Below are 16,241 nucleotides of genomic sequence, written 5' to 3'. Positions count from 1 at the left end.
TATTTCCAATAAACTGATGATCAGTTAAATGAAGAAGCTGGTCATTTTTATTTAAAGGGAAGCCTAAGGTAGCATTTTCTTCCCTCAATTCTTACCCAAAGTTTTCTAAAAAAGGTTAAATTAAAGCTTCTAAAAAAGGTTAAATTAATAACTCTGGGTATCACATGTTAGCTTATTTCACTACCTACGTGTCATTATTACAAATAGTTGAATGTATAGGGATATTTGTTGATCTGGAATATTTACTAAACTGTTCATGTTGGTGTTAACATAACTCATAGATATTAAGTTTCTTGACTGCAAAGAGCACATGCTATACTCTTTGAATTCTCCATATCTCTTAACGTGGAGCTAATTACATAGCAAGCCCTCCAAGCGGCTGAGGAGCTCATCAAGGGAAATGGTGAATGAATGAATGCTCCCGCCCTCCAAGAGGCTGAGGAGCTCATCAAGGGAAATGGTGAATGAATGAATGCTCCTGCCCTCCAAGAGGCTGAGGATCTCATCAACGGAAATGGTGAATGAATGAATGCTCCCGCCCTCCAAGAGGCTGAGGATCTCATCAACGGAAATGGTGAATGAATGAATGCTCCTGCCCTCCAAGAGGCTGAGGATCTCATCAACGGAAATGGTGAATGAATGAATGCTCCCGCCCTCCAAGAGGCTGAGGATCTCATCAACGGAAATGGTGAATGAATGAATGCTCCCGCCCTCCAAGAGGCTGAGGATCTCATCAAGGGAAATGGTGAATAAATGAATGCTCCCGCCCTCCAAGAGGCTGAGGAGCTCATCAAGGGAAATGGTGAATGAATGAATGCTCCTGCCCTCCAAGAGGCTGAGGATCTCATCAACGGAAATGGTGAATGAATGAATGCTCCCGCCCTCCAAGAGGCTGAGGATCTCATCAACGGAAATGGTGAATGAATGAATGCTCCCGCCCTCCAAGAGGCTGAGGATCTCATCAAGGGAAATGGTGAATGAATGAATGCTCCTGCCCTCCAAGAGGCTGAGGATCTCATCAACGGAAATGGTGAATGAATGAATGCTCCCGCCCTCCAAGAGGCTGAGGAGCTCATCAAGGGAAATGGTGAATAAATGAACGCTCCCCTAGGAAAGCATAGGACGGTGCATAGACTTGGCTCAGCTCAGAAGGTCGTTCCCTAAAGCCAAGTGTCTCAGGGGTTGAAACATTACAACTTCTCTCTCTCAGAATTGAACTGTGTGCCCTGCACACAACTATGTGAAGGGAGGTGAACCAATGGTCACTGCCTCTGTTCTGCTGTATGACGGCATTTATATTTGGGAGCTCCATCTATGTTAGAGATGTTATTTTATTAGAAAAAAAAAAGTGTGGAAATTGGTTCACACCAACTGTAAACACCTATAATTCATAAATTAATTCACTGCAACAGAAAATAACAGCAGGAGTCCGAGGGCCTTTCAGGGCCCAGCACTGCATGTTAAAGATATATAACACTTAACTACTGTGCCTGTAGCTTAAATCTTTCTTATGGCTCTTGCCAAAAAAAAAAAAAAAAAAATAGCTGATTAAAACTGTGCTTTTGTAAATGGGCTGAAAAACCACCTGGTTCATTTTATTTGCAATGAAAAAAATCCACTGGATTAAAGAATACCCTATAAAGAAGAGGCATAGTTTATAATCGAGTAACAGATATAATCAGTCAAAAGCAGGCAGAGTAAGCCAATTTCAAAAGTTTCTTGCCCTCAATCGACTTTGTTCAAAATTTACTCATGATAGTGATAAGAAGCAATGAAACACCTGGAAATAAATGTGACAAGAAGGAATGACTGTTAGGCATTCATTCATTGAGCAGACAATTTTGAACACCCACTAGTTGCCACTGGGGTACCCTGGTAAAGAAGATAGACAAACGGACAAAGCCCATGCCATGGTCTATAGCCACATTCCAGTTGAAGGGACACGCGGGGATCAAGTACCTTCAAAAACAGGCAAGGGCTATGAGTGGTGGCTAAAGAGTGACTGCAGGGCCACTAGTGCCGCTTCAGATGGTGGTTGAGAGAGTCCTTTGAGGAACTGACGTCTGAGATGAATCCCAAATGCTGAGAGGAGCTGGTAGTCTGAAGACTAGGAGAGAGAGTGCAGTCAGAGGGAACAGCAGTGCAGAGGCCCTGGTGCATGCTCAAATTGGTGTTTTAGAGAAACAGAGAAGATGAACAGTGAGAGGGAGAAGCTGGCACGGATGAGTGCCAAGTGTAAGAGGAGCCCAGCCACTCAGGGCCTTCAGGCCTGACAAGAAATTTGCCATTTACTCTAAGGCCATTACCATTGCCTTTGAGTGGATTCTGACTGATAGTGGCCCTATAGGACAGAGCAGAACTGCCTCATAGGGTTTCCAAGGCTGTAAATATGGAAGCAGATCACCACATCTTTCTCCCATGGAGCCTCTGGTGGGTTCAAACTGTCAACTTTTAGGTTAGCAGCCAAGCAACCACTGTGCCACCAGGGCTCCACTCTGAGGGTGGTAGGAAGCTATCTGAGGGCTAAGAAAAGGTGTGATAGGACCAGGTCTTAATTTCCAAAAAAATCAGCCCAGCTGCTATGTTGCAAATGAATTAATCGGGAGCCACTAGGGAGCACCGGAGACCAGGTAAAATGCTTGTGCAGTGGTCTAGGCAAGAGGGAGTGGCTTAGGCCAGGGTGGGGCAGTGAAATGGCGAAATGTCACTGAATACAGAAAACTTCAAAATTCAAGAGAAGTCTTATAACAAGATCTGAATAAACAGAGAAATATATTTTCTTACAGGAAAATTTGTCTTAAAAAGTCAGTATTTCTCATGATAATGTATATATGTAATAAGAATTCAATGTGAATCTCAGCAGCATATTTGCTAGGTGCCTGGGGAATATCAGAACACATTAGACAAAGATCCCTGCACCCAGGGAGTTTATATTCTTAGAGGGGAGAAAGATTATAACAAAGAACACCTGTAGAAGGTGATGAGTCGGATGAAAAGGGAGGAGCTATCAGGTGAAAGACCGGGAGGTACCCTAGCGGGCTCTAATATTCAGAAGGGAGAGTATTCCAAACAGGCTTCACTGAGAAGACGGGATCTGAGCAAAGACTTGTAGGAGGGGGAGGTGAGTGGCTGTCGGAAGAAGAGTATTCCCAAGGTAGGGGAAAAAAAAATTGCTGTCAAGGCAATTCTAAGTCATGGTGACTTCACGTATGTCAGAGTAAAATTGTGCTCCATAGGGTTTTCAATGGCTGATTTTTTGGAAGGAAAATCAGGCCTTTCTTCCAAGGTGCCTCTGGTACTAACTATTTTAAAGTACTAATTATATCTAGGAAGAAACTCTACATGCTCTGATATATCTGACCTGTACTTCAGTCACAGAAGTCACTTTGTTTATGAACATTGTAGGACACAGATCTTAACAGATGTACGGGTTAACTAAAATGGATGACAAAACGTTTGGTTAAATAAATCATTCTCCATGGCATCTCGTAGCTGGCTGGGTTATTACATCATAAATAGAAATACCTTAATATAAAACCAATACTCCGGACACGTTTATAAAATTAACAAAATATTCTTAAAGAGAATTTCTAGCATATACAATTTTCTTCTCAAAGCAGTTCTGTATTAGGGACAATGAATCACAAGATAAAAGGAACAGAATAGAGACTAGAAGCACTTCCAAGTTCTAGAACTTTCTTCAAATGTTCTCTTTGGATAGGAGTTTTGTGATAGCCTGGCGGATTCGAACTGCCGACCTTCTGGTTAATACCATTAGCTCTTTCTTAAGCATTACGCTACCAGGGTTTTTGCGACAGACAGAACCTGCATTCCAATTATACATTGTGTTCTCTTTTAGAGTCTCCTGGATCCAGTGCTTTTGCAAAGAATTTTTAAAACCGGGTTACAAACCATTAGTGGGAAATGAAATCAATTTAGTGAGTGACACCCAGAATTTTTTTCTTTCAAAATGAAAGAGAATAAGATAGTACAGAATAGAAAAAAATCAGAGTGCATCTTAAGCAGTGAGTTGTGAGTTGGCAGGCTGTTTCTTACAGGTTTTGTTTCAGTTAAACCTAGGTATATGTGTATGTGTACATATGGAATGATGATCTATTTCTTACTGTGAATTGAGGTAGAAAAAGCTCAAAAACACTCTCCAGTGCAGTGATGGGTCTGTTTATCAATCATACTAGCACTCTATAATATCATCATTCTGTCAGAACACTATCATTAACATCACACACAAGTAAAATTTTGCTGAAGATCATTCAAAAATGGCTGCAGCAGTACATCGACAGGGAGCTTCCAGAAATTCAAGCTGGATTCAGATGAGGATGTGGAATGAGGGATATCACTGCTAATGTCAGATGGACCCTGGCTGAAAGCAGAGAATACTAGAAAGATGTTTACCTATGTTTTATCGACTGTGCAAAACATTCGACTGTGTGGATCATAACAAATTATGGATAGCATTGTGAAGAATGGGAATTCCAGAACACTTAATTGTGCTCATGAGGAACCTGTACATAAACCAAGAGGCAGTCATTTGAACAGAAAAAAGGGATACCACAGGGTTTAAAGTCAAGAAAGGTATGTGTGAGGGTTGTATCCTTTCACCATACTTATTCAATCTGTATGCTGAGCAAATAATCCAAGAAACTGGACTATATGAAGAAGAATGTGGAATCAAGATTGGAGGAAGACTCACTAACAACCTGCGTTATGCAGATAACACAACCCTGCTTGCTGAAAATGAAGATGATTTGAAGCACTTACTGATGAAAACCAAAGACTACAGTCTTTAGTATGAATTACACTTCAACATAAAGAAAACAAAAATCCCCACACAACTGGACCAATAAGCAACATCATGATAAATGGAGAAAAGACTGAAGTTGTCAAGGATTTCATTTTATTTGGATCCACAATCTACAAACATGAAAGCAACAGTCAAGAAATTGGGCCAAGAAATTGGGCCAATCTGCTGCAAAAGACCTCTTTAAAGTATTAAAATGTAATGATGTCGCTTTGAGGACTAAGGTTCGCTTGACCCAAGCCATGGTATTTTCAGTCGCCTCATATGCATGTGAAAACTGGACAACGAATAAGGAAGACCGAAGAAGAATTTGTGTCTTTGAATTATGGTATTGGTGAAGAATACTGAATATACCATGGACTGCTGGAAGAATGAAGAAATCTGTCTTGGAAGAAGTATAGGCAGAGTGCTCCTTCAAGTGAAGGTGGCAAGACTTTGTCTCACATACCTTGGACATGTTATCAGAAGGGACCAGCCCTGGAGAAGGACATCATGCTTGGTATAGTAGAGAGTCAGTGAAAAAGAGGAAGGCCCTCCACGAGATGGACTGAAACAGTGGCTGCAACAATGGGCTCAAGCATAGCAAAGATTGTGAGGACAGTGAGGGACTAGGCAGTGTTTCATCTGCCGTACGTGGGGTCGCCACGAGTTGGAACTGACTTGACGGCACTTAACACCAACAACAGCAGGTACCATTCTCCTCATCGAAATGCCAGAAGCCAAGAAAAGCTCTGTGAGAAGTCCACCCCCTTGCTCCTCCCCCCGAAATACTTCTATAACATAAATCACCAGTATGTGCTTTGAAATAGTATGTATAATGATATATGATTTCTCTCTTCGAATAGCCATGTCATGAAATGCACTGAAGTCTCACCTAAATAATTCCAACTTATATCTAAACTTATATCTATTGAGCCTTAAATAAGAAATTTAAAGCAAACATGGACTAACGATTTTTATCCTAAAAATTCTGAGCATGTGATTGATAGGCAGTGAGTAAAATGATCAGATTGAACCATGTCCGTCCTCAGCATTTCTGAGTAATCAGTACTGGGAGGTTCAGACCGGCCAGAGTAGCTTTTCTGGCCAGACACCATGAACCCACTCACCCTCCATGACGATCTGCACCATTTTCAGCTTGTAGTTTTTAATGGTTTTGTCTGTCTTTAATGTCATTTTCCCTCCTTATGGGTACACGTGTTTAAATACACACAAATCAATTCAGCAAACATAAGGTACCTTATATTTACCAGCGCTTGTCAAATATCTATGGTATAAATCAATTAACATACTGCCTACTATATTATCAGTTAATATACTGCATTTTTTATACAAAGATTTGGGAACCGCGGTGGCACAGTGGCTAAGAGCTACAACTGCTATCCAAAAAGTCAGCAGTTCAAATCCACCAGGTGCTTCTTGGAAACCTTATGGGGCAGTTCTACTCTGTCCTATAGGGTCGCTGTGAGTCGGAAGTGGCTCAATGGCAATGGGTTTTTTGGTTCATTGGTTTAGAGTTTTCAAGTGGTGCAAACAGCTAACATGTTCACCTGTTAACTGAAAGGCTGGAGGTTAGGGCCCATTAAGAGGTACCTCAGAAGAAAGGCCTGGTGATCTACTTCCAAAAAATCAGCCATTGAAAACCCTACGGAACACAGTTCTATTCTGACACACATGAGGTTGCCATGAGTAGGACTCAACTCAGTGGCAACTGTACTGGTATATTATCAGTTAATATTCTGCCTGATATATTATCAATTAATATATTGCCTACCATGTATCGGTTAAATGTTCTTGCTACTTGCCTTTGAGTTGGCACTCTACACTCTGGCTCCTTCTTTGGACTCTTCCTGGTATCAGGGCAGTCATTCAACTAATTAAGCTAGCAAGCATTTATTGAGACTCTTTGCTGTATGAGGCACAGTCCTATGTGCTAGGGTCAGGACAGGAGAGTGTCTGTTTTCTTTGGTTTTATACAAGGTGGGAAGGGCCCATCTATCCAAATCAAATTTTACCAGCATGTACCTCATATTGGTACAAGAGGAACTAACCTGCCAAGGATTCACCAACTCACAAGAGGTTCCTGGTGTAACGTAGCACGGAACAGCATTTACAGGGGAGAAGCAGCTGAATTAAAACAAACAGATTGGCTGCAGGCACTTCAGATGTATTTCCTATCGGCTCCTGGAAGGGACAGTACCGACCTACTCAGCAAAACGATATCCCATCACTGGGTGCCAGGTGCTCAGAGATGCTCCACTGACTATTTCCAGAGCTGTTCAACATGATGGCAAAGATTTTTAAAACACATGTCTTTTTTCCAGCAGTTACCAAATTCCTGTCTTTTCTTAACTTTCCTAAATGATATATCCAATACTACCTTCTCCTTCAAGAGAGTAGGTGTGTATACAGGTTTTGATGTTACATCTGGGCAACCATACAAAGTAAGACTCTGTAAGAATTGGTTGATTTGTACCTGGCACACAGAAGGTGCTCAATGAATGTCATGTAAATGACAGAATGAATTCAGTCTCGGGCTGGCAGTATGACTCACGAATAAGTCCATTAAAAAGACTTGTTAATGTCATCAAAGTTGTTCGCTGATCCAAATGGAAAATGTAAAAGAACTATTAGTGGAGTTTGCATTTGTCTGAGCAAGACTAGCCGTGATTAAAACCAGCAGTAAATGCTGAAGAAAGGACAAGAGTAGTTTTTTACTGGGTTTTGAAGCGTTGTCCTTTTAATCCCAAATGAACCACCTGCAGCCTGAAACGAAGGTCGCCACACACTGTAGCCAGGTGCGTCCGTCACAGGGCCCAGGTCTTGAGGCCTGGTGAAGGAGGCTGCTTTACTACGTACTTTTGAATCATGCAAGCTTAAGAGAGAAAGCTATATTTGAAGCTTCACTTCACGCTTAGCAAAACAACATGCTTCATTTGAAGGTAGTGGATTATAGATACAGCCCGAGAAAGGGTCTATTTAACTTTATTTCCCATAAATACTCCTTCTATGAGGGGGTGACCAAGTCCTTTCTGGACAAGTCGCTAACAAAACTGGTGCCAGTTCAGACATAATTGGGGGTCAGACTTGCTGGAGAAGCCCAGCTAAGCTTGCAGATGGACACGTAATGCTACATGGAGCTCCATGGGCCATTCCTCAAACTTAAAGGTTGAGAAGGCAGGCTTGTGTGAGACAGACACTGGCCCAAGTGCTTGTACTGAGAGGAAGGACACTAGAAGTGCAGGATAAGAAAGAGTCTGTGACAAGTAGAACTTCAGTCACTAAAAGAAATATGCATAGAAGAAAACCCTGAAAGCAAAGGAAGCAGAAGTGCCAATGGGTTTATAAGCTCATAGGCCCTCGAATAGAGGACTGAAAATAGGTAGAGAACTCCAGTGGAGGAGGAAGTGGATTATCCCATAATTTCTTTACCTTATAATATCAGTCTAAAATTCTCCTTAGTCTCAATCGCTTTATTTTCCAAAATAGAGGCCCACCTAAGCATTTATACTTTCTTACCATGAGCTAAGCTTTACCATTTTCTTAAATGTTGGGAAAGACTCCTTAATTTCACCAAAAGGAAAAAAAAATCACTACAGTAGAAATTACATGGAAAGCAGGTGTGTGTTCCTTGCTGGGCTTTAATCACGCATGACTACACATGCAGCAAATTATGGTATCGCTGGTCCTTCTGAACCCAGGATGGGAGCCCTGCCCATGTAATTATGTTAGGAGTTTTGACAATGACTTGACTTTGTTGCAGGCCAAAAGTTTGTTTTCAGGGACTCTAACCACTCACCTTCAATCTGGAGCAATTTACTAGAGTCTTTTCCTATGAATTTATTTACTGGAGTCTTTTCCTATGAGTTTATTTACTGGAGTCTTTTCTATCCACCTTGAGAAGTACTATGAATGAACAAGCTAATTTCTCTTGTTATAAAGGAGTGCACGTTCAACTCCATGACTCTAAGCCGTTCTTTTTTTAAAACTTCCCTAAATGATTCAATGCATTTGACTTGCAGATGTGCCTCTGCTGTACATAAGCATTTTGCTTTGAAACAAGGATCTATAAAGAACGCAATCAGCTCTGCTCCAGTTACATGTATACGGAAAGCTGTCGAACAGTGTCACCACAAAAACTCTGAGCGGCTTCATTTAATAACAGTGGCAGACAAGATTGTGCGTTGCTAAATGTATGTGCAAACTAGCCCCTTCAAGGTGAAAAACAAACCTCTCTCGCCCTCAAACTGCAAAGCCTTCTTAGATTACTTTGGAAAACTGGGAATACATCTTCATGTATTTTGTCTGAAATCCTGTTTGATGTCATTGCTACTCCAAGTCCAGCAAGTTTCATTTCCGTATAACATTAGGCTAGAAAGGAACATACCAACAGACAAAACACACAATGAGGGCATGCAGCGGAGTGGTACGGAACGCACGGACATACACGTGCACACAAGAGGCCAAGCGTATCACTGAGTTTAATAAGGGCACAGGTCTGGACCAAAGGGCTGCAACACTGTCAACAAGCCTTGAGCGAAGGAGGGAATGTAGAGGGGAAACAAAGCTGAGAAAAATGAGCAGGAAATGGGCAAGATGACTGTCTATACTTGAACATCTGACCTGTTAGCTGGTCGTCGCCTGCAGCAGGGGCGATGCGAATGTATGGTGTTGTAAGCTGAGTCACGATTATCGCAGCTAAGGCAAAGGAAGATTTCCAGGTCAGCATGCATGAGGGAAAAAAAAGCCAGACTGAAGCTAGGCTAGCAAGAAGAATCCCCATCAACATATCAAATTGTCTCAAGTTTGTTCCAGCAACGAAAATAAAAACACATAGCAAGATGTTGTTTTCCTGAATTCTTTTCTCTTAAACAAGCTTTAGTCAGGCAGGTAGGTTTCTAGCTATGACACAGTGGCAGGCTTTGCTTGAGATCTTGGATTGATCAACTGAAGAAAAAAACAAAAGTAAAAATCAAAAACAACAGCAAGAAAACATGGGCCCTAAAGTCTGGGGACTGAAGAGTGTTTCCAGTTGCTACTGAGTGCATCGTATAAAGGCTCAGTGTTAACTCTCATAAGGCAACCGTCAGGCTTTCTGAATTTTTTAAGTTGTTTAAAATTCTGTTAAGTCATAGTATTTTTTTTTTCCCACTAAAATCACCTTTGTGAAGAATATTATCATCTTTCACTAAAATCATTTTTGTGGATAAAAATTTCTCCAAAAACTCAATTTCATGTACAGTATCTCCAGTTAGGAGCCTTAGTCTGTCACATTAAGAGGGTAACAAAAATACGCAGTCTCAAAGCCTCGGTTAAAAAAACAGAAACTACTAACTGCCTTTGCTATAGCTGCACTGGCTACCATGTGGCCAAAAAAGGTTACGATTCTTGACGCTGACCAGGCAGGCTTCTCGTCTGGCTGCACAGCTCAGCAGTTGTACTTAAGTGGTTAACGTTTATGACACACGGATATCGAAAGAAAAAGTAGAAAATTAAAACGTCAGCTCTAATGTGATACAGTTGGAAAATGATGCAAAGAAAAAATATTGCAAAATTAAGAACAGGCTTACGTGAAAAAAAAAAGGATTACGAATTTACATGGAACAGCCTGGGTGCCATTGGAAATGTGGCAGCGAGTAAGGAAAATAGATCATCGACCATCTGCAGACAATTAAACTCAAAACTGGTGCTGCACGATATTCTGAAACATCCCTCTGCACCGTTCCAACAGTGCTGTTCCCTGTAACTAGACTAGTGCAGCCACTGGTGTAAAGATGGCATAATAGTCTCTCACACATTATTAATGAAAACATCCTAGGATCACTAAAACAGATGAATAAACCAACATTTGGGTCAGAGAATGGAGAACTCCCAAGGCCTTATAAAAATCATTTTCCGTATACAGCATCGTAAGCAATGTTGCATCCTGATACGAGAAGTCGCATACAGTAAGATGGTATTCCTAAGACGTGTTACAAAGTTGGTGCCAATTCTAAGTTTCATCAATTTAACATTTTTGCTTGGTCATAGACTGCTGTTGTCCAACCAATACTCATGTGTGGTTTTTCACTGCTTACAGGAAAATGTGATTTACTGTACAAATTCCATTGTATGGAGAAAACAAAGCACCATCCAGCACCCAAAAAGGTAAGCAATGTGAATGAAAATTTACTTGAAAACAGTGATGTAGGGCAGCCATGTATTCACAAATAAAAGGAACCCAAACTTCAACTAGAGGCTCCAGGCTTCCATGTAGTAAGTACATTCCAAATATTAGAAAGGATTTTCATACGATCTCTATGTTCTTGTTTATAAAGGGTTTATATGTGCTTAGGATCTCTAGTTTCAAGAAAACGTCTTGATTATGTTATGAATTGCCTTAAAAGAGGGTTCAGCAGGCCTGCAGCCTATTTTTGCAAATAAAGTTTTATTGGAACACCCAAAAACCAAACCAAACCCACTGCCATCAAGTCGATTCTGACTCCTAGCGACCCTATAGGACAGAGTAGAACTGCCCCATAGAATTTCCAAGGAGCGGAATACAGCCAAGCTAATTTATTTATGTCTTGGCTGTAGCTGCTTTTGCAATGCAGTGGCAGAGTTTAGTCATTGTGACAGAACCAAATGGCCCACAGAGCCTAAAATATTTACAATCTGTTGCTTTACAGAAAAAAAAAAAAACAAAAACTGCTAACCCCTGCCTTAAAATATCAATAAGAATGCATGATAAAAGAGAATATCACAAAATTTGGTAAAATACACTCAGAAACTCCAGTCCTCGAATTCCAAGATAATATCTGTTGCTGATAAATTTAGGGTCTCTTTTAGGTATGGAAACCGTGGTGGCATAGCAGTTAAGTGCTACAGCTGCTAACCAAGAGGCTGGCAGTTCAAATCCACCAGGCGCTCCTTGGAAACTCTATAGGACAGTTCTACTCTGTCCTACATGGTCGCTATGAGTCACAATCGACTCGACGGCAGTGGGTTTTTTTTTTTTTTTTTAGGTATGAAGGAATGCATAGAAGAATAAAGAAAGACATTGAGCTATCAGACTTCTAAAGTGCCGTTTCCACTGCATATAGTACAATCTTCTAGAATCTGACAAACCGGCATTTACCAGGCTGTTTGTCTAGTATTCCTCGAAAAGGAGTTTGGGTCAAACAAATCTGGGAAACATAGGGTTGAAAAAAGTTAAACAGGTTTTTTTTCTTTAGGAACTTTTCAGGGGCCTTAATGTACTCATACTTATGAAGCCTATATCAGATTAAGAAAACCTTTTCTCTATAAAACGCTAAATGCTAAATCTGTATCATACTTGTCTCTATTTCTAAACCCATAGCTAAATCATAGAAGATTAACATATATGAATGTTCTTAATATATAAGTTTTTTTTCGTGTATTGAATATGAGTAATTAAAAGGAATCTTTATAGCTCAACAGACATTCTTTTCAGCTCTTCTATTGGGTACTTTCATTGTCTAGCATGGTGGCCTGGAAAGGGTGGGATTTGTTTGAATGAAACAATGAACAGAAAAAGAGTCTACAGAAACTTTTCAAAGTGCTTAATGATTAAAAAAAAAATTCAAATTTCTGAACATAGTTAGAAATTGTATAGAAACAATGAAATTCCTCCCTAGTTTCCTGAAGGTCTTACAGCAGAGCACATGCACATCCCATTACAAATGGAAGTCAAGTCAACACTAAGTGTACAAACACTGAAGCATTTTGCGTAGCAGATTTACCTTTATATATCACATTAGGATAACAGTCTGTTTTCTTTTTTTTTTTTTAAGGCTTATATTCTGACTTCCCTAATACTTTTGGAAACAATGTGGCATGTGTTTGCATGAATTTTTAGCTACCCTACAGTTAGCCCAACCACAGCAAGGAAAGAAACAGGTTAACTCATATGACCACCCACCTCTCATCAAAAAAATAAAAAAAAGCAAACAAAAAAATGTTAGGAACTCAATCAAAATCTTCAAAATCGTGATATGTTTATGTACCAGCATTGGCAGTCTCACAGAGTACTGTGTGCCTAACACACAGTAGCAACTCATGTAATTTTAAAATAAGTGAATAACTAGGAAGCACCCAACTGGCTATGTTGTCCAGAAGAGACACAGGTGTTATCATCACATGGAGAATATTCTTTTATGGAAGATTAATATAATGTATACAGTTTAAACTACTTTTATATCAATTCAAATGAATATACCTCATTTTATCGAAGAACTCTAATTTACTACAAGACAGACTTTGATTTTTAAGTGTGTTCTGTCAGCTTAGAATTCATCATAACAAAGCCTTCCAAAACAAGCATAAAAAAAGCTTCCTCCTCACCAGTCACCACAACGCAGCCATAAAGAGTATAAAAATTAAAGAAAACACACACACACCAATTGCTAAAACACAGTTGGGCCAAGTTGTGTTAAAAAGAATCCAGCTATAAAAATGTGACTAAAAAGCAAAATTTTAGAGAATCTAGGAGTAGTTAAAATCTATTTTATTCACTCTACTGTACTTTTGTATCAAGAGGATAACATCCAAACATCAAATATATGCTATTGTAGGGTGTATTTACCTTTTTAACTCAAGAGATAGAATATTCCATGATGAGTTTGTCTATAGTCAACAATTAAATGATGGTCATACATAAATACTGGGAACTCACCCTAGATGCATAAAATCAAGGAGAATACGTGAAAACACAGGCAACCCTCCACGCATACGGAGATATGTAGTAACATGCCTTACGCTTTTTCCTTTGCCTAATTTTTATGAGGTTTTATACTTGAGATAATTAGTGTCAAAATATACCCTTGGAATATGATTAAAATAATCATAACACTAAAACTATAAATAGTATAAAATATATTTTTAAGAGCCATACCCTCACATGAAATTACAAACCGAGTTCTTTGTGAAAACAAATCCACCTCCCTACTTTCTTTATGAAGATACTTGTCAACAGTTTTTTTATGATAACATTGAAATCTCTGTAAATTCTAAATGCTACTTAGGAAAGTGGTTTTGTATCTGAAAATTCAATTAAGCCTCCATGCTGTCAGCAATATGTGGCTAAAAACACTCAGGGCGTTTTAAACTCTTACATTTTAAACACCTTTACGATACAGGACTGATGAAGTTACCTGGCCTTGCTATTTCTTTGTTTTGACTAAGGAGTCCAAATGAAATGGCTTCCCTGCTGTAACAAGCGTTTTTAGTGTGAAAAAAGAAACGTTTCTGACTACAAAGGTGAAGGCACATGACCCTGCAGTGTGAAGGAGGGCTGCTGGTTGTGTGCACGCAGGACCTGATCACAGGGAACAGTACCGAACAGGGTGCTTTTGCCTGGAGGGGAGTATCCGCCTAGGTGCCCTCCTGTACTATGATTTATGAAATATAAATGACAATGACAAGTAATGAATGTTAAAATTTGTTTCTCTCTTTCGGACTCAGAAAACATGAGTGCAGAATCTTCAGTCAGTCAGGTCATCTGACTGCCTAATCGTCCTTGGGTGAATTGAAAAGCAAATCACAATATTGATTAAATCTAACTGATGGAAGAAAATGATGCAAATCACCACCTAATTCAATCTATTGTGAAAACAGCAACCTTGTTAGACTTCGCATTTACTACTGGAGTATTTATATAACTACTTAACTATTTAAATGAAAATGCACATTTTTGTTTTGAATTCTAGCTACCCTACTGTTAGCCCAACCACAGCAAGGAAAGAAACGGATGAACTCACATGACTACCTACCACTCACCAAAAAAATAAAAAAAGCAAACAAAAAAATGTTAGGAACTCATTCAAAATCTTCTTCAAAATTGTGATATGTTTACTATCAGCATTGGCAGTCTCACAGAGTGCTGTCTGCCTGACACACAGTAGCCACTCGTGTAATTTTAAAATACGTGAATAACAAGGAAGCGCCCAAATGGCTGTGTTGTCCAGGAGAGGCACAGGTGTTATCATCACATGGAGAGTATTCTTTTATGGAAGATTAATGTAATGCATAGAGTTTAAACTACTTATTATATTAAAATAATCATAACACTAAAACCATAAATAGTATAAAATATGTTTTTAAGAGCCACACCCTCACATGAAATCACAAACCGAGCTCTTTGTGAAAACAAATCCACCTCCCTACTTTCTTGAGTTTTTTTTTTTTTTTTCTTTATGAGATCACTGAAATCTCTGTAAATTTTAAATGCTACTTAGGAAAGTGGTTTTGTATCTGAAAGTTCAATTAAGCCTCCATGCTGTCAGCAATACGTGGCCGATACTCCCCTCCAGGTAAAACTGCCCTATTTGGTACTGTTCAATTTTATCAAGTTCTGCATATACAGAATCAGAATTTTCATAATTTTCCCCGTAAACTGGATGGCAACTCAGTTCTATTAAAGGGGAAGTTGGAATACTATATTTGGGCAGAGGTTCTGCTGGGTGAAAAGCTGTCAGATAAAGTGAAATAAACACTGTGGGGAAGAAGATGTCCAAAGGCTTAGGATCAAGCCCTGATTCCACGACTGCTGGCTAAGCGGCCTTGCTAAGTCAGTTCATCTACAAAAATACTTGTTGATTTCATCTATAAAATGGAAGTAGCAATACCTGTCTCCTTTCTCACAGATTGCTGAGGAATTGGAGAACATGTGTAGGAAAGTGATTTCAAGGCATTATAAATTAGGCACTCTGGAACTGAATTTACTCTTTCAGACTGAGAAGGTAACTAGAATTCAAAAAAGCAGGACTGTAAAATTTCTGTTCTTAGCACAGGCAGTGATCTGGAGATCTTTGTAATACTGGAACAGTTAATAGTTGATAGTGTACTAGAGTTTGTAAAACACACGAATATCTCTAGGTTCATTAACAATTACTAACTTATTCCTGTAAGGAAAGGTACTTAGTCAGGTACAATATAAGAACTGTGTGTTTAAACATTAACCTAAGTACAGTCTAGGCTATAGAATGATGAGCTCATGAGGACAAACAAATACAAATGAGGTGAGCAGCTCATACAATGCTTGGCCCACACCATGCAACCAAGAAACAGGTGTTGAGTTAATTGTGTAAAAAAGGCCATGTATCTCCATGAAAAAAGAAGTCAGTGAGAATTTTGAAAATGAGGATTGGCATCCATGGCATATTCAAACTATGTTACCTGTAAACTAAACAGCAACAAAAAGATATTCTTACCCAACAGAACACATCATGTGATTACCTATGACCTGAGTAAGTCTAGTGCCACAGAGCCAACGCTGCCTTCTCAGCATCACATCTAAATCAAACCATGCAAAATTTATTTATTGTACTCTTGGTTACTCTAGTGGTCTGAAAGAGTGTGTTCAATACTCATATAGATTTATAACACCTCATATTAATACAGCATCAAATGTCTCAGTGCATTT

General features: G+C 39.5%; 1 protein-coding gene across 3 annotated transcripts in view; it reads right to left on the bottom strand.

The window, feature by feature from the left end:
• PTPRM (protein tyrosine phosphatase receptor type M) overlaps positions 1 to 16,241 on the bottom strand; it is a 943,724-nt gene that overhangs the window by 301,551 nt on the left and 625,932 nt on the right. Inside the window, exon 14 of one of the 3 annotated variants that reach the window (XM_064294704.1) lies at positions 9,443 to 9,517. The exons of the other annotated variants lie outside the window; for them this stretch is intronic. Coding sequence (XP_064150774.1) covers positions 9,443 to 9,517 — 75 coding nt within the window. The remainder of the gene's footprint in view (positions 1 to 9,442; positions 9,518 to 16,241) is intronic. 3 annotated transcript variants of the gene reach the window in all.

The sequence above is a fragment of the Loxodonta africana genome, chromosome 11 (genome assembly GCF_030014295.1).
Source record: "Loxodonta africana isolate mLoxAfr1 chromosome 11, mLoxAfr1.hap2, whole genome shotgun sequence".
Classification (NCBI taxonomy): Eukaryota; Metazoa; Chordata; class Mammalia; order Proboscidea; family Elephantidae; genus Loxodonta; species Loxodonta africana.
Note: the sequence above shows the minus strand (reverse complement) of the source record. Positions and strands in the feature narration are given on the sequence as shown.